We start from the raw sequence: 19,034 nt of genomic DNA on the forward strand, positions 1-19,034 counted from the left end.
TGGCTCCCTGCTGAGTGTCTCAGTTAAACTTCTTAAGCTGACACAATGTATCAACCATAACAACCTTCCTTGATCTTCCTTTCCTCATGTGTAGTAAAGAAGTACTTCTTTATAGTATGATAGTTTTCACATCAGCAATAGAATACAGCTCTGGTGACATTCCATGAGGTGGTATTGTTCTCAATGAGTTCCCTCTGTAACAGATTTCTAATAAAGTGTTTGGTTTTAAATTAGCTGGTTGGCTAGAGGTGCCCTATCCCTTATGAGCAGATGCTACCTTTTGGGGTATTTATTTGCGATGTGAATACTTTGACGCTCAGTGGTCAGTGTTTTCTGGTGTATATTTTTATCCTTGGGATAAATGGAAGCCTACAGTGGGAAGAAGAGTTTATACTACATCTTAACTTTCTTGGAACAGGTTGAATCTTTGTTGAAATTTTACCATATATATTTTTAGCATTGTTTTTATGCTTTAAAAGTACTGATTCCTAAGTACAGACACAAGAACATGGGCGAGTGGAATACGGCATCTCCAGGAAAGTGGCTCTGTTTGGACCTTAACCTTTCCTTCCTTCTATGTTAATAGGCTTATACCCAAAGAGTACATTTTTTTTTTTTGCTATATTTATCTATTCTTGGCTGTGTAAAAGCAATAAAGCTGTTTTCTGTTCTTCATCTTTCTCAAGCCTGAGTTCTTTTCTGTGTTTGAGGCTGAGGCTTTGATGGTTCTTGTGACCCTGTACCTGGGCTTAAGGTTGTGTCTTCAAAACCCATTGCCTCCCATTTCCACTAGCTAAGGAAGCATGTTTATTTCTAGAGTTCCTTTCAATTAGAGATCTCCATGTTAAATCCCCAAATGGGATTTAAAAATAAAAGAAGAGTTGGAAAATTGATATTTATTGGATAACTGATGAGTCACAACCTGGAGTTTCTGAATTCCAAATAATAAATAAATGTTTTGTAAAACAAAACAAAACAAACAAACAAACCTCATAGGAGCAAGATTTACTTTTGTGTAAAAAAATGCAATAAAACCAGGAACTTGTATACTGTGAGTTTCGTCTTAGTGATTTTACCCTGTAGTGGGGAAATTTAAGCAAGACAAGGGGAAAAACAGTGGTAAATGAAGAGGAATGTGTTAGAACCAAGGCTAAAGAACAAAGGATAAACACCCAAGCTTTGGGAAAGTGGGGAAGGGGGCGGTAGAGAAACGGTGAAGGAGAAAGCCAAATAATATGGAGACATACCAGAAAGACTAGAGACTATATTTACTCAGGTGAAAACATCAAAAAATCAAGAAAGACAACAGAGGAACAAAGCAAAAGAATCAATAAAAGTAAACACCTAAATTAGCACCAAAACAAAACAGAAAGGAAAAGGAAAACAAAACAGATAGCAACAAAAAATTGATAGAATTCCTCTGTTGCGCACAGTTCCGTGGTAGTGTCCAAGCCAGACCCCAGATCTGCTCTGGGAGCCCTGCGGAGTCTGCAGTAGGATTCATGTTGGGCGAGCGGCTGATCTTGGCCTCAGAAAGCTAAGGTTGAGGCTGGGATCTTCAGCCAGCCACTTTCTGAGGGTTGGTGGCCTACCCACGTCTTGTTACTTTGCTTGTCTCTGCGCGAGTCGCTGTGTCCCCTCAGACAACGAGAGAGCCAGGGCCGTGCCTGTGTATGGTTGGCGGCTATCGCTCTGCGCAGCCTCCTCTGCTCCCTGCCGCTGGCCCACCTCGTCTGACCCTCCGCCTGGAGCAGGGTGGGGTGCATGTGTGTGCACACATGCGTGTGCTCACTTCCCACTTGTTGCCCAGCGGAGGCTTAAGGTTGCTTAAATCCTTTGTCCCTTGTCTCTGGTGGCTGGGAGCAGGACAGAAACAGTAGTGCTCTTCAGTACTTTCTCCACCACCGCTGTGGCCCCTAACCTTGTTTTTGCTAGAGGTTCCAGTTAGCTGCAGTGGCACTTGACAGAAACATACGAAACAAAACACAAAACTTGATGGCCCATCCGGGAATCCAGCAGCTTCCTGGTGTGCAGGTAAAATTTGCTGCCAGACTGCAACGTCCTCTGCTTGCAGGAATGCAGAAGAGGCCAAGGGGCCTCACAGCTGGAATCCATCCTGTGTGGCTTGAGTTTCCCATGCTCTTGCAGTCCATCAGCTTTTGGGAACTTCTCCATACACGCTGTGTTCCTGCTCTGCACACACAGAGGCCCCACAGGCAGCCCTGTGAGCTGCTTCCTGGTTTTATAGTCTTTATTTGTTTTGTTTGATCTACAAGTGTCTTATTTTTAAATTGATTTTTTTGGCATGAAGATATATGTCCCTCCCTTTTTTCAGTTACCAGTCTTTAAATGATTTTCTCTGAGTAACACCAGTGTGGCTCTCACTCTGTTCACCTAGGTTGAAACACACGACTTCGGTTTTTTAACAGCTTATTCTGTATTTATTTTTGTTTCTATCCTGCTATTCCTTCCTTTTTCCCTTGTTTTTTTCCTCCCTCAGCATACTAAGCATTTTCTGCACCACAGAGCTGTGCTCCTGGCCCTGTTCTTCTGTTCTTTGATTTATCAGTTGTAAGTGTTCCTATTATGGAAGAAAGGCATGTAGGGTATTACAGCATGCTCCACTTTCATTTCCCCTTTTTCCCTGATACAGTCACATCACAAGTTAAATCATCAGTGGGCAGAGTTTTGCAGAACTGTTTGTTTTTACAGGCGTTAACTCTCCCTGTCCTCTTGCGGGTTTTCTATGCAGCTGTCATTGATTTTTTCGTAGGTTTCTAAGCACATGAATTGACTGTACTGAAGAAGGCTCTTGAAATTTGCATGTCTTTGTTTTCTTTCTTCTAGTATTGCTTGTGAGAATTATGGCCATATGGTCCTAGTTACAATGCATGGCCCCACCCCCATCTCACCCAGGGCAAGGGCTCTACTATGGGGTTACATCCCCAACCCTAGGTTTTTTTTTTAAAATTTATGGAAATTTTGAGGGTTTTTTCCCCAGGGTTATGAAATTTCACAGAGAATATTTGGAGCTTTTCCTCCTCTTTTCTGGCTACTTTTCCTTGTCTTTCTTTTTGGAACTCTATTGTTTGGGTTTGTGGCTCTTGAAAGAATTCTAATTTTATCATGTATTTGCTCTTATTTTTCTCTCTCTACTTTCTTGGCAGTTGTTTTTACTTATTTAAACCCTCTGATTTGATTTTTCAAATTTTGACATTAACTTTTAGTTTCTATTAATTTTTTTTGGTTCTGGCAATTGAACTCAGGACCTTGTACTTCCTAGGCAGGTGCTGTGCCACTGAGCTGTATCTCTGGCCCTTGTAATTCTTTTTGTGTTTTTTTTTCTTTTCTTTTCTTACTATGTATCTAAAACAAAGCTTCCTTATCAAGTGAAAAGAAAAAGTTATGTTATCAATAAGCAGCAAAATCAACCTGTTGATTGAAGGTGAATAACTGTTAAGGTAAACATCAAAGTGTATGAGCAAAAGCTGTCACAAAGTTCATAATATTATGAGCTATTTTGGGTGGAAATCTTAGAAACCTGATTCTTGCTTAGAGCACTGGTTCCTACCCCTTGCAAATTAGAATATCTATGAAAGGGAAACCATTTCTAAAATATGACTTGCAATTTGATATACGTCTGTTTTTTAAAACATCTTAAGAATCAGAATTTTGTTGGACACTCTTACACGTACTTTTATGTTTAGTGCAGGGTCATTAAGTCTGTTGGATATGTACAAGTGAGATCCATAGAAGGTGATCCTGCAGATAGTTTCTGTCCTTGGGCTCCTGAAACAGTGCCCAATGAATCTTTTTCTCTGTGACTTGGAGGATTTTCCTTGTTAGTTGCTTTTCGGTTTCCTTTAGGGAAAATTCTCAGGGGAGTGGTTTCATGGGCACTGCCCACTTTCTGGTGGAAGAGACAGTTATGCCATCACCTGTCTCCATTTATCAAGTTGTAATTTTCTAGTGATATGGTTAACACTTCACTGATGTCCTGTGAATCATAACTAGAATTTCCATGCCATCCTTCAGAATTCTGGCTTTTTCTTGGTGCCAGACCTGGAGCGTTTGTTCATTCATCCCATCAGCCTCTGCTTAGCAGTGCTGGCAGAACCCTGTTCCATAGATTGGTTTGGAGTTGGGATGTCTCTGCTCCCCTCAGGCTGCAGCATCATCACTGCCTGTGACCATGAATGGATGTTAATATTTGGCAGAGGTGTGCAGCAGAAGGGCTGACTTGCCTTTGGCTTTTCCACCACATCTACCATTTCCCCATGAGTCAGAAAGTTTAACTTTTACAGTCTCTCTCATTGGAGATTACTGAAAATTGAAATAATAGCTCCACATGTTTTTCAAGTGTCTGCTAGACTTTCACATTTTCTGTCATTTGCGGTCAGATCCAGGAAGTCAAGTGTAGTTTAGTCAGCTGTTTTTGTCTCTTTCTCTTACTGCATGCTCTTAGACCAGCTTCCTCTGTAGAGAAGGAAATGACATGTGTGTCGCTCAGATATGCATTTTACAACCTTGCTACAGAAAGAGATCAACGTGATCTCTTTGCTTTGTGTTTAGAAACCTTAAGGCTGTGTCTTATGGTGGGTCAGGTGCCCATGTCTAAATTAGTTACTGGTCACTGATAGCAACTTCAGTGTTTTTATAGGCCAGGGATCATTAATTGTTTAAAAAATATTTTATCTTACTAAAATCTGAATATGATAATACTAGTTAGGCATAGGTGAAAACTGCATACTGCCCTTCCTGAAAACTAGTACACACTAATCCTTACTAGAGGGAGAATTTGAAGGCAGGCATTTGACTTTGTTTCCCTACACTACTGCTCTACCTGTGGTGTGTAACTCACTGATCTAAAGAGAATGGGCCTGCTATTATAACAACTCAGGACTCCCAGGGGCTGTAGCTGACCTGGAAAGTCAGGTTTGCTTTTCTCTTGTCTTTTCTAGAAATTGCTTTTAAGTACTTCTAGAGATTGTAGCTTACAGTCTCCTCACAGTAATGATGACATATTTCATACTAGATACAAAGTGAAAGGCAGTACTGAGGTCATAACTTTCTTCTCTCTCTCTTTAAGATTACCCTGAAGGTAATAACTCAAGTGATTATCCTGTCCAAACAACAACATATCTTCCAGAAAACTTCACATATTCACCGTACCTCCCCTGCCCAGAAAAACTGCCTTACATGCGTAAGTACAGACTAAGTTTGATTTAACTGTTTACTGGTGTTGTAATGAAAGAATAACAACTACACGTTTGAGCCCATGGGATCAAATGTTACTGTGGTGTTAATGTTCGTTATTATGTAGCATGTTATTTGATGTTTTAAAAAAATTTGTGAGGGAAGATAAAGAACTTTTTTGGAAGAGGATGAGGAAAAACTGCAGAAAGACACAGGAAAAAAATGGTAAGTATCATCCATATGTGTCCCAGATAGATTTAAAAATTAATACTTTGGCTTACTTCCAAGTCCTTTTTTTTTTTTTTTTTTTTAAATCTGTACTGGGGGTCGGACTTACGACCGTGCATTTGCAAGGCAGGTGCTTACACTGCTGAGCTAAATCCCCAGCCCCACTTTCAAGTTCTTTTAAAACCATTTTTAAGAGTAATCAATGTTTTGTCTCCTTTTGTGTATATTACAACATTACAAATTAAATTAGGTTCCTTTTTGACCACTGCCCACAACGTATGTAATTTTCCATCCTTTTTTTCCAGAAGTAACCTGACTTTTATTACCAATGCATTAATATAGGTCATTTAAAAATTATTTTTACCTAGATAGTTGCCTGGATGTATAGAAAATATATATTCAGAGGTTTTAAGAATTTATGTAAATGGTCTTATAAATTACATTTCATTGTGACTTGATTTTATATTTTTTGAGAATGATCTGTGTTGTAACATAATTTGTTTTTCATAAGTGTTATAGAAAATGACTTTGTATAAATGTACCACATTTCATTTAGCCTTTTCCCAGTGGATGAATGTTTGTTTCCAGTTCTTTGCAGTCACATTTTTTTTTTTTTTTTTTTTTTTTTTTTTTTGCTACAAAGTGTCGTAACTTTGCAGGGTATCATAAGGATTTTCCTGTGCATATTTGCATGTGTCCTTGAGGATTCATATCTTGCTCCATAGACTGACTCAATTTTGCTAGATTTTTTGAACTGTTTTCCTAATCACCTATGCTAATTTATATCCTCACAATGTGCCACTTTGATATTGATATTTGGTTTTTAGTAATCTATTAGGCTAACCTAACGGATGGTATCCCATTGTTTGGTTTTTCACTTTCCTCATTACTAGTGAGTTTGTTGTAACTTTGTTATTGCAGCCTTGTTTTCCTAAAAATGAGTATTTTTTGTCTGTACCATACTGAAACCAGTGGGTAATGTTCTGCTGAAATATTGATTATAGTGATTTCATTTTCATAATTTGAATATTCAGTGTTTTATAGTTGCAGGAAATCTTTCTATCCTTGGTTTAGTTAACCATTTTCCTAATTGGTGCCTTATGAGTGCTAATTAAACTGTTCAGAAGTATTTGCCTGCCGCCCTCCTGCGGACAGTCCTCTCCTCCCATCCGCAGCAATTCTTTGACTGGGTGCCCCAGAGGGTGGGCTGGGGTGCAGTGTGGCTGTGCTGCCTGCCTCCTGGGGCTGCGCTCCTCTTCTGCCTCCTGTAGACTCTTGCCTTCTTTGACAAGGGAGGAGGATCACACTGGTTTGGCAGTCACCTTTTCACTGTAGACTTCTCCTGGATGCCTGTTTGAGGTCCAGCACCAAAGTTGAGTTAGTGGCGGCTAGGCGGAGGGTTATTTGGTAGAAAGTGTGACCATGTGTGGGTTAAGACTTGAGCAGAACTCTGGGTACAAACAGCATAATAACAGCTTGAGTGAGCCATCCACAATAAGCCCTTTCACTGCCTTACAACCTCTATAAAGCACAGCCTCAAATAATAGAAACAATCTCAGTAAGATTAAGGTTGAGTTAGATCAAAGCTATTCGAGTACAAGTAATGTTTAGTTTACCTATAATCACTAAAAGTGAAGTTAATGTAAAGTTGGTGTGTTTAATATATTTTTATCTATAAATCCTTTTTGATGTTTCCTTAGTGTAGTGATGGAGCTACCAGCATTAGATCTCTCTAAAGTTTGAATTTTTCAAGTTAGAATTCAAATAAAATGCATTTTATGGATTTTGGCAATGTTTGGTAGTCAGTGACACTCTGAAGTCTTCTTTTAATGTATAAGATTTGTATAAAGAATGTTAGCGAATACTTCATTAATGTTAGTGTTCATTAGTTCTCTAGAGGGAAAATCCACTTTCACTTTTATTGAATTTATGTAAGATTCTTCATGCTAAGTAAAATAGAATTTTCACCATATCTAGTGAAGAAAAAAAATGCTTAGCATGGATGTTTTGATTGTAATTTTTTCTGTGTGAAATAGATGGGAGATGTCAGTTGTATACTTGGCATTAAAATAGACTTACTTTAGTTTTCTTATCCTTTAAATGTTATTCAAATAGATGCATGTGCAGTGACTTAGGTATCCTCTCCTGCTGGTGGAGTAACTCTTTATGGTTAACTCTGGTAATTTCTGGGGTTGCTAAGTTTATGAACGAAATAAAAGCTACAAGGGCTTTTCCTCTTGAGTTTAAGTCAAATGCATATCAGCAAAGAAGGAAAAGATAAGCAAATACATTTAGGAAAGGCTCAAATAATGCTTAATCTCACCATTGTGAAGATGTTTACTATGAAAGAAGAGATGGGAGCCCTTTCCCAGAAAAGAAGCCATTGTGGAGTGGCAGCCTCCTACAGGATTGGGTATTCACAGGGACAAGCGGAGAGGAACTGAGCTCAGTGGGAGCCTGTAACACCCAAAGCAAGGTGGTTTGCTGCTGTGAAAGGTAATGAGTGAAGACAGCAGAGAGGGTGGCACAGGAGTCCCGGCTTAGGGATAGTTTGGGAGGCCATGTGTGTTCCTGCAGTGGGGAGAGCTGCTCCAGGCCATGTGGTAGGTGATGCAGGACGGGGAGGGGAAGGCTTTGTGTGAAGGACCAAAGATCCCTACGCATCTGTGAAGGCACAGGGCTCCTTGTATGTAGAGGGTTGTTTTCAGAATCTAGGGCCAAAAAACGACAAAGCAAAACTGAAAAACACTGCTACAGGAGTGTTAGGATTGCACTTTAGAAAGATTATTCAGATGAGAAATTGAAAAGTGGACGAGAATGGGAGATGGTGGAATCAGGAAGAGAATGGGAGCTGGTAGAAACAGGAACACTAATGAGGAACTTACTGCAGGGACCCGGGAGGAAAGGACAAGGCATGTGCCAAGGATGTGGCACTGGAAAGAGGAGGAGGCACAAAAAAGCAAGCTACTGGGTGCTCTTGGCCAGACATCAAGGTCTACCGAGTGGTCAGGGTTTATTTTTGGCTTTCTAACTTGGTGACTGTTAACTGCAGTAAGCAATGCGGGGCAAGCATCACAGTTTGAGAGTGGGAATGTTAATCAGTTCAGTTGGGCATATTTTTTTGAAGTTGAGGAGAATTAACTTGGGGTCTTATTTTTGTAGGAGAGGTCTAGACTATAGATGAGTGGAAGTGAGACTGGAGGAAGGCCAAGAACAGGTCCTAAGAGGATGAGCACTTAAGGGCCAAGTAGAGGTCAATAGCAGAGGAAACCATCAGGTTATGGAGAAGTTAGAGAGCAGGGGACACTGAGGGGAGCGTTCCAGGAAAGCCTGTTGTGTCTCCGAAGAGAACAGATAGAATGAAGATGTGAGAAAAGAGCGCTGAATTTGGCATGTAGGAAATTTATTTTATTTTATTTTTTATTTTAAAGAGGATAAAACCAAGGAAAATAAAACAATAAAACCAATAAAGAAAAAAAAAACAGTTTAAGTGATACAGGACTTCAAAACTTTACGAAATCAACAATGGTTACCAGAATGCCTTTTGTTGTCTTGAAAATAGCTACAGATACTCTCAGACATAGTAAAAATCAAACAGAACGGAACAGAATAGAAACAATAAAAACGAAACAATGAATGCAAGAAAGGACTTTGAAATAAGCTAATAGTAAATCCAAAGTGGTTACTGTAGTATGTCTTAGTGTCTTTCAAATAGCTGCTCATGGCAGGTAGGAAATTAAAGCAAGCAATAGCGTGATGGAGCAAGAAACAAAAAATACTCTCCTGAGAAGTGAGTCAGAAATATGTAAAAACTAGTTGATTTAAAATAAAAGTTTGGCTGGGCATGTTGGAGCCCTATAATTCTAGCTAGTAAGAACTCTGAGGAGGAGGCTCACCAGTTTGGGTCCAACTAGTGCAACTTAGTGAGACCCTATCTTAAAATACAAAATAAAGACTGGAAACGTAGCTCAGTGATAGAGTGCTCCTCGGGCTGATCCCAAGCAACACCCTGTACCAGTGTTTACCAGAGAAATGGATAGGACACAAGATACATAGGAATTTACAAGATTGGCTTATAGTGGCCACCCACAGAGTCAGGTCTGGAAGAGTGCAGAGGTGTCTGTACTCTGGAGACCACCGGGTTCAGTTGAAGGTCTCCAGCTCACTGCTGTGCTCCTTGGGAGTCTGTATCAGGGGGCCGATGGGTCTGCGAAGAAGGCTGAAGAGTCTGTACCGGAAGGCTGAAGGATTAGCCCTGGAAGCCGAAGAGTCTGTACAGGAAACCAGGAGATGATGTCCAAGGGGAAGGCGAAGACTGGAGTCTTTCTCAAGGAACAGAAGCAGATTCTTCCTTTATTTTCCCTTCATAGTATCTAGGTGACAAGCCGCCCTAGGGTAGGCCTTATACAGGTAGGGTGTGAAATTGCTGAATTGATTTGATGAAGCTTCTTCAACTGAGGTTAACACAGTCAGTCACCATCACAGTTTCTCCCTTGTCGACTTCACAACTAGATGCATTTTTTAAAACCAGTCTCTGGATACAAAGATAAGCCTGTTATAGTGCCTACCATGTTATAACTACCTTGTGTACAAATGGAAATGTACTCATTCTCTCTCCAGAGCAGAAGGTGAGTTTTTTTTGGGGGGGTGTGATGCTTGTTTTTAATGTTTTATAACTTGAATAGTAACAAAGTTTTAGCAATTCTTATGAACCATTATTAAGTCTGTCTATAGTATACTAGAACCATATGAAGAGAGAAACAGTAAAACCATAATCCTCATTTTTGTAGCTGATCATGGGGTCATAGCTGCTATTTAGAACTACCTTTTTGTATTATTCATGCTATATTCTCTTGGCCTTTAGCAAACACCTCAGCAGGTCTTGATTCTTTTTCTGGTGGAGTGACCCATACATTTAGTTTTGAAGGCTCTGGATCATTTGTTATTTTGCCTGGATTAGACTGTTGTAGTTTTTCACTGACTTTGATAATAGGACAAAGTAATACTAGGAGGTACTCTAAGGGATCCCCTGCCCTCAAAACAAAACAAACAAACAAAAACAAAAACAAAAAAACCCAAACCGTATGTATGTATATATATATATATATATATATATATATATATATATATATATAATTTTTAAAATTTTATTTTATTTTTTCCTCTGCAGAGTGGTCTAATTCCTCCTTAACAGTCTGGGTCAGTGGCCCCTGACAACACTGTGACTGTTTTTGGCTTATCTCCTCAGAGGCATGAGGAGACTAAAATCTGTATCAGTGTTTACTAGAAAAACAGATACAACACAAGATATATAAATATAAAATATTTATAAGATTGGCTTATCATAGCCACCCGCAGAGTTGGGTATAGAGGAGTCTGAAAGGTCTGTCTGCACACTAGACACCCAGAGAGTCAGTCAGCGGTCTGGCGCTCACTGCAGTGTCCTGTGAAGCCACCTGTCAGGAGGCTGACAGGTCTGTAAGAGTCTACACCAGATGGCTGTAAGACCTGCACCAAAAGCCCTATAGTCTGTGCGAAAAGCCAAGAGATGACGTCCAAGGTAAAGGCAAAGAAAAAGCAAAAGCTGATCTGTGCTCCTTCATTTCCCCTTTATACCATCTAGGCAACCAGCTGCCCTAGGGGGATCTTCCACACCCTGGCGTATGGAATTGCTGAGCCGATTAGTTAAGCTTCTCCTACTCAAGTTGACACAATCAATCAACCACATACTAAAAAAATTTTTGTTGGGCAAGGGAAGGAAAATAAAGGTAAAGAGTCTGGAGGTGGTAATTTCCCCCTGAGGCAAGGACTCTTTCAGAAGAGATGAATGTGTGTTTTGGGCATCACAGGAAGTACAAGAAAAAGAAGGGTGGCAAGTGTGGGGGAGCTGCATGTGTGTAGGGAGCTCCAGAGAAAGTGAAAGGAGACAGGTGGCTCAGGTGCACAGTCAGCTCTGGCAAGTGGCAGGAGAGCTTGCTCTGCTTCAGGCAGTGTGTGAGGTGGTGTCGCCCCATCGATGGGGTAAGTATGTGTGCTCATGTGATTTTCTTCAGTGCTGCTTATTAGGTGGAGAAAGTCATTCCCCCAAGGTAGACATTGGCACTGCAGGTGTAGCAGGTCTGGAAGCAGGGATGGGGGAGTGGGGGAGGTTTGGGTGCTTGTGAAGAGTGCAGATGTGTGATAGACCGTCAAGCTGTATTTCTGTGGGCATAGTTTAGGGAACGCTGCAAGATGCTTGCTGAAAACACAGGCCTGGCAACCACACCTCAGATCTGTAGCAAAAGTCTAGACTCTTGGTTGCAAACCAGAATATACAGTATGTGGGTTAGAAGGTAAGGAATCTATAGGACAACGTTAAGTAACCCCTAGAAACCCCAGTGTCCAGAAGGTAGGTTAGAGCTTAAGCAGCCAAAGCAAGGCCCGAACTGCTTTTGTAAAGTGTCCCTTGCTACTCCTTGGCAGAGCTCAGAGCCATGCTTGTGTTTGAGGTCAGTTGTGCCACTCCTGGGCTTGGAAATCCTGCCGCTGCCTCTACTGAAATGTGGTTCTGCCCAGTACCCTCCTTCTGGTGCTGACCTCTGCTTCAGAGTCCCCTGTAGGTGTATCTGGGCATGGGACTGCTTTTTTCAGTTAGAGGACCTGGGAACCTGGTTTCTAGCTGCTGCTTCTGGGAGGCAGGACTCGCAGTGGACAACTTAAGCAGCTGAACTGCGTCCCATGATAAAGCTGGTGGCCACAAACATGGCCCATGGGCATCTGAAACGTGGACAGTGATGATAGGCTGAAAACTTAGTTTAAACAGGTGCATTACCCACGTAAGCCAGATATTTATTAGGAGGCCAGATGGATAAGAAAAATGGAGCTAGCGTAGAGGACTGCAGCTCCTTGAAGTTGCAGGGGGATTTTATAGGGTGTGGGATGGCAGGTAAAGTGAAAGAGGGTGCAGAGTCAGGCTGAAAGGCATCCTGTGCTGGGGGACTGAGTCTCAGGCTGTGGAAGCACAGCTGGTAGGCAGTGATGATGTACAGGGGGGTCACCTATTAGGGAGCAGAGCTGTGTGTCAGAAGGTTTTGTGCCTGCAAGCGTGAACTTTCAGGGAAATGAACTCATGAAAGAAGCAAATGCTGATTTGTAGAGCTTTGGTATAAATTGATGGATTCCACCAGGCGTGGGGGCTCATGCCTGTAATCCCAGCACTCAGGAAGCTGAGGCAGGAGGATCATTGCAAGTGTGAGACCAGCCTAGGCTACAAAGTGAGCTTAAGGCCAGCCTGCATTGCGTAGAGAGACCCTGTCTCAAAAAGATAAAAAAAGAAAGTTGATGGATTCCTTCTTTTATGCCTGATTTGGAGATTAGGATGAGAACCTGATCATCTTTTACTTGAATGGAAAGGTATTTATTTATTTTTGTTTTAAAATTTTTTTTTGGTGCCGGGAATGGAACTCAGGGTCTTGCACTTACCAGACAGGCACGAAGGGTATTGTTTCTTAAGATAAAGAATGGGAGGAGAGTGTTCTATAAATTGAGGAGTAATATATGGAAATGTATTGAATGGTTCAAGAATTGACTTTATTGAATGGTTCAAGAAAACATTTGAAAAGCCTAGATAAATAGTTGAGAAATTATTTTCTTAACATAAATATTAATTCACAGTGGTTTTTTGGGAACAAGAAAGAAGTGGTATGTTTAGTGCACTCATGGTAGGGTACGAAGCTATGTCAGCATGCCAAAACATGGGCAGGGTAAGGGAATATAAGCATAACAGTTGTAGGTTGTGACTTGGAGGGAGCTTGGTAGCTTATCACTAAGTCAGAGTAGAGAATTAGTGTGAAAGGAGCCCCTGGAGTGGACCAAGGGCCCATTATGCGGATTATGAGGCAGAGCTGGGAACAGAGACTTACTAGAGGTTGCACCCAGTCATTTAGAGGAGGCAGAGGCAGGGAGAAAGGTGGATGTGAGAACTGCGTGCTGTAGTGTCCTCGGATGGGGACACGAGCCTGGGCAGTTCGAGGGCATCTGCACATGGCACAGCTCCAAAGATGTCTTAAAGACACCTTTCAGCGCCTCCTGGAGTCGGGGAGTGGAGTGGGAGAGGAGCAAAGGGGTGAGGCAGGCTCTGCTGTCCCCACTCCTTCATCTGTTTACCCTGTGCCAGGCACTGCCCTGACTTTGAGAGGATGTGATTAAAAGCACTCTGTCTTATGTCTAGAATGCTTGATTTTGGCCACTTGAAGAACAGTTGAATAAGAAATAATCTGTTAAACAGAAGTCATCAGATCCAGAAATCGAAGTACTTAAGGGAAGCATTTGAAATAGGTGGTGTCTGGTATAGGCCTCACAGGGGACAGCAGGTGGCCGAGGACAGGATGACTCATAATTGTTCAGCCTCAGAGCTGTGCCCAGCATGCAGTGCAGCGGGTGGGGAAGGAATGTGCCATCTTAACGTAAAACTTCCTTTCTGAATTTGGAGAGAAATTTATCCAAATGGATATTTCTAGGTGAAATTCAGGGCTTTCACGTGGTCTCCAGGGCTTTGGGCTATGCACATTTAAAACCCTGAGGGTGAAACAGTGACAAAGTCCAAAAGATCCAGGAACAGACTTGTGATCCCAAAAGACAGTCTGTAGATCTAGTGAAGAAATCACTTAGAACTACCCGTTTATAGAGAGAGCTGCTGTAGACTTATCTGTTTGCCTTGAATCTTGCTTGAAATGTAAGAAGAGTAGAAGCGGTGTAGGTAATTTGTCTATATTGAGGACTTGTCCTTTGAAGAGTTACATTTTAATACGAAGAAACCTGAAGCATGTTTTGTGATGCGTTATAATCCACACTGCAGTAAGCCTGTCCTTGGGGCCAAGGTGTTCCTGGCAGGCTCCTTCCGCCCAGCTTCCTGAGTGGAGGGCAGCATTGCCTGTCTTGCACGATCACTGCTTGGATGTCGTGGTGAGTTGTTCCTATCACACCAGTGACGCATTGACATTATTCTCTTGTGGAGCCCCAGTTGGACACACAGGTGTTGGTCAGCCAGGACCCTCCTCTCTCTCCATTGCTTCACCGCCACACTCAGGTCATTAGCAGACCCTCCTCTCCAGGCTCCACATTCTTTCCTTTCTGACGCCAGCCCCAGCTTCCACATGTGAAGTTCAGTCCGCCACGCTACAGTGTTTGCATTTGTTTTCTGGTTAATTACTGAGTAAAGGGATTTCACTCAATGTATTATTTATTTTTTGACCTTTAAGTCTCTGACTCAGGAAGGAAACCACTTGTTCCTGGGAGCAGATCTGGGATTGAGCACAGGCAGAGAGCGAAGATGGGATCCTTAGGGTCCTTTGTGATGCTCCCTGGTTCCTCCCTTGGCTGTGGCTCCCCAGTGAGCACAGGGACTGGGCTGGGCTGCTGGTGGCTTACATCTAGAGGGAAGAGGTAGTGTGCTCTCCTGGCTGCACTTATAGCAGGCGACTTTCAAATACTTTATTAAAGTCCTGGAACATGTGAATGAAACTAAAGGAGACGTCTGTAGAAGTAGGTGAAGATAGCCATGTTTGGAAACCGTGCACACTCTGATCAACTATTTCCTAGTGACAGCAGGGCCTGTCCTCGGAAGCCTGTCTTCTTTCCCTCTTCCTAGTAGAGCAACGTTGCTGTTATCATTGGGAGAGAGCAACCTCAGGCTTTGGGGTTATCTTTGGCTGTCAACCAGCAACTTATTAGGATTTCAGAGCAGAGAGCAGTAAGCTCATAGGAAAGCTCAGGCTGAGGAACATGGCTAAGGGAAGGAGAGGAAGGTGAACTGAGGGTCACTCGGGCATCAGGGGTGGCTAGGGACACAGGAAGTCCTCTCCATTGAGCAGGAAGATGAAAGGCCTATTTCTTTATTTGGTGGCATATGTGCGTTGAGGATGGAAATTAAACTGCCAAGATGATGGAGAAAACTGCCAACAATAATGATTATAGCTGTTGGAGCAATAAAGCTGGTAAAAAGACAAAAACTTGGTTTAATACTGTGTAAAGAATACCAACTTCAGTTACTCATGTAAATGCTTATTAGGCTAATTACTATCATTTTTAGCAATCATGGATACTATTAAACATATCAGATTTATTTGTGTAAATTTTGTTCACAGAGCTAGCTTCTCTGTCCTTATGTTGATTGATCAATTGTACATCTGACTTAGATTTTCTAACTTCGTAGATCTCATTCTGTTAGATAAGTTTGTATATCTGGTCCCGTGAAAGGCTGATATTTGATTATAAAGGACTATAAATTTGTTAGTTATCAGGCAGGCATTAGAAAATGGCAGGTTTTTTTTCTAGCCTACTCAGGGAAACATGGGTATTTGCATCTAAAAATACTCCCTAGAGTACTTCAGGACTGAGTACAGTTACAGGTGGCTGCGCCTGATCAGAATGAAAGATGGGAAGGGGCATTGTGAAAACCTGAGGTCATCTTTGGCCCCTCAACTAGCACCTTACTAGGATTTCAGAGCAGAGAGCAGTAAGCTCATAGGAAAGCTGCTCAGGCTGAGGAACATGGCTGAGGGAAGCAGAGGAAGGTGAACTGAGGGTCACTCGGGCATCAGGGGTGGCTAGGGACACAGGAAGTCCTCTCCATTGAGCAGGAAGATGAAAGGCCTATTTCTTTATTTGGTGGCAGGAGAATACCGAGTAGCAAGAGGGGAAAGAGGCTCTCTAGAGGGGAATTGAGTATTGCCCGTGTAAAAAATAATGGCCATAAAAGGTGAAGGTTAGAGGGAAGAATTTGGCTGGAGGGTGCTGCAGAGCTGTTTGTGTCCTTCCTGTCTGCACGTAACCGGTGACTGGTTACATATGGCTTGCCCTACTCGCCTTCACTGCAGACACCGCAGAGAGCATTGTTTGTAGCAATCATGTAGCTTTTTAATGGGTAGGTGAAGAGACGGGATCCCTGACTCTTAATTTCATTTTCACCCGGTTAGGGAAGTGACTTTCTGTCCATGATTCGTTCCACTTCAAAGGTACGTATTAGGAACTGTTGGTAAAGCTACCATCAGTAATACACACAGTACTTTTAAATTTGGAGAATGAGTGCCTGTTAGATCAGGACCATCTTAGAAGGCCTTAATTTTTCAGTTTTGCATACCAAGAGGATTGGTACATAATAGGTGCTCCAAATGAATGTGTTGAATGTGTATACAAGTTTCCTCTTAAATTGTGCAGGAGCTTGGGATTTAGCTCAGTAGTGGAACACATGCTTGGCATGCACAAGGCCTTGGGCTCAGTCCTCGGTACAAAAAATAGAAAAAGAAATGTCAGTGGATAATAGTAATAACTATTTATTCTGTGATTCTGGTGCCTGGCGCTTCCTTGATCTTTCAAACAGACTTCTGTCTTCCCTTAGTGTGGGTGAGGATTGGTTTCAGGATCCTCCCCTCCCAGGATACCAAAATCCATGGATGCTCAAGTTCTTTGTATAAAATAGTCGTACTATTTATATATAATTTGTGCAATCTTCTGTGTATTGTAAGTCATAGATTATGTATAATACCTAATACTATGTTAATGCTAAATAAATGTCATACTTTGTTTTATTTTGTTTTGTTTTTTGAGACTGGGTCTCACTGTGTACTTCACACTGGCCTTGATTTCACAAGGTGTGGTCCTCCTGCCTTATTCTCTCAAATGCAGGGATTATAGGTACGAGCCATCCCACGCAGTTTGTATTGTTTAAGGAATGACTATAAAAAAAAAAAAGGTCGGTACATGTTCAGTTCAGGTTGAATTCTTTCTGTCTGATGTTGGCTGAATCTGTACTAGGGAACCTGCAGTTACAGAAGGCTGACTATTTTAGCTGACGTGTCATGCCACAGAGGGAGACAGGCATTACTGTATAGTACCCACAGAGGAAAAAGCTGGGCAGAGCAAAGTTAAGTAATTTCTCCAGTAGAAGCCAGCATTCAGCACCAAGTCAGTTTGACTTCTCATTTAACTCTTGTATACTGTGCCATCGTATCTCATATAGGGAAGGAGTTGAAGTTAAAAAATAGTTTTGCTATATTTGAATTAGTTGTTAAATTGTCACGGTAGACACTGCTATACTGACATGTACACATTTTCTCAGAAATGGTTAAGTATGTAATATGTTACCAGAAAGCAGTGGGTTAAAGAACTTGATTTTCTTCTGCAGATTTCCCAAATGTAGTGGGTGACCATAAATATTATGTAAATGTGAGAAGTATTAAGTGTGTGGTGATAGGAATAAAGTGTACTGTCTTGGCAACTAGACTATGCCTACTGAAAGTTGTTTGTCCTTGATACATCTTTGAAGGAGAAAAAACAAAAACAATTCTTCACATTTTTGACTTACAGGGGGATTCCTCAATGTCAATGTAAGTGAAGTCAGTTTTGATGAAGTGCATCAGCTCTTTTCTAAGGATTTAGATATTGAGCCAGGAGGTCACTGGAGGCCTAAAGACTGTAAACCCAGATGGAAGGTGAGGCAGTTTTGTTTTTTTTTTAAATAAGTAATTTGACTGTGGCTGTGCATCTGAAAAAACAGTGATTGATTCAAAGTATAGCGTGAAACACCATTAAGATTTGATGCATTTAAAACATTAAAATGTTTGTATTTATTGCATTGCTTTTTACAGTTCCAGTGAGACTTAGTGTTACTTGTGAAGACTGAATGTACCTGTGCACACACAAAGTACGTGTGCATGTGGTCAGTCCCTTGGAGTTCCTGGTGGGCAATACACAACTTGAGTTTTATTTGGAAGGTAGATTTTGGTTCAGTTCTGTTTGGTAAAGAGGCTGTGAGTCCTCTGCCCCCTGCAGGAGTGGCTAGTAACTGCTGACTCCTCAGGCACAGCCCACCCATCTCCGAAGCTGAGAACTCACTGGGAGGGTGTTAGTATCCTGATCTACAGGTGAGTTAGCATTGGAGTTAACAAGCCCTATTTCTTAGAAGCAGTAATTCTGAAACAGTCACTCAGAACTTCCTGTGGGACTTGAAGACTTGTGCTCTTATGTTTCAGAAAACAGGGCAGGCTTTTGATATCTCAGAATTGCAGTTAATGTTTGAAAAAACTGGAGGTGGGTCTGCCACTGCTCAAAAAACCTTAAAACCTATTATTTACACAGTTGCTGACAATACTGTGAAATTAATAGGTGTAGGTCCCTACATTGTTATGTTTGAGTAAGAAATGATACTTTTGATTGAATCACATGTTATGCCCTAAAGGATTATGATACAGCCTTAATCGGAGAGCGGTTTTCTATACCTGTTTTAAAACATTAAAAAATATTTGTACCCTGAAAAAAATCACTGGTAAGTAGGAGAATTGTATGACATTAAACTTGTGGAAAGATCCTCTGACTTCATTGACCTTGAACTCTCTGTGTTTAGAGATGTGTATAATTAATGTGCATCCCTGGTGCAGAATGTATTATTTTGTGTAAGGTAAGCAGTAAAAACAATTTTGTTGAATTGACTTTATGAGACTAATAAATGCTTTTTTTGGCCTTGTTACAAGTGATTAAATAAACATTAGGCTTTCCCAGACAAGTTACAAAGCTGCTTAAATGAATTTCAGTATAAGTTTTAGCAAAATACTCTTGTATAATTGTCTTCTGCT

General features: G+C 41.4%; 1 protein-coding gene across 3 annotated transcripts in view; it reads left to right on the forward strand.

Annotated features, from left to right (window-relative positions):
* The window catches only part of B4galt6 (beta-1,4-galactosyltransferase 6), an 82,098-nt gene that overhangs the window by 37,997 nt on the left and 25,067 nt on the right, over positions 1 to 19,034 (forward strand). For all 3 annotated transcript variants that reach the window (XM_063231802.1, XM_013157197.2, XM_003474100.5), the window contains 2 exons: positions 5,090 to 5,203; positions 17,770 to 17,894. In XM_063231802.1, the coding sequence (XP_063087872.1) occupies positions 5,090 to 5,203; positions 17,770 to 17,894 (239 nt within the window). The remainder of the gene's footprint in view (positions 1 to 5,089; positions 5,204 to 17,769; positions 17,895 to 19,034) is intronic.

The sequence above is a fragment of the Cavia porcellus genome, unplaced genomic scaffold (genome assembly GCF_034190915.1).
Source record: "Cavia porcellus strain 051 isolate PalLab524CR breed Dunkin Hartley unplaced genomic scaffold, mCavPor4.1 scaffold_20, whole genome shotgun sequence".
NCBI classification, from domain to species: Eukaryota; Metazoa; Chordata; class Mammalia; order Rodentia; family Caviidae; genus Cavia; species Cavia porcellus.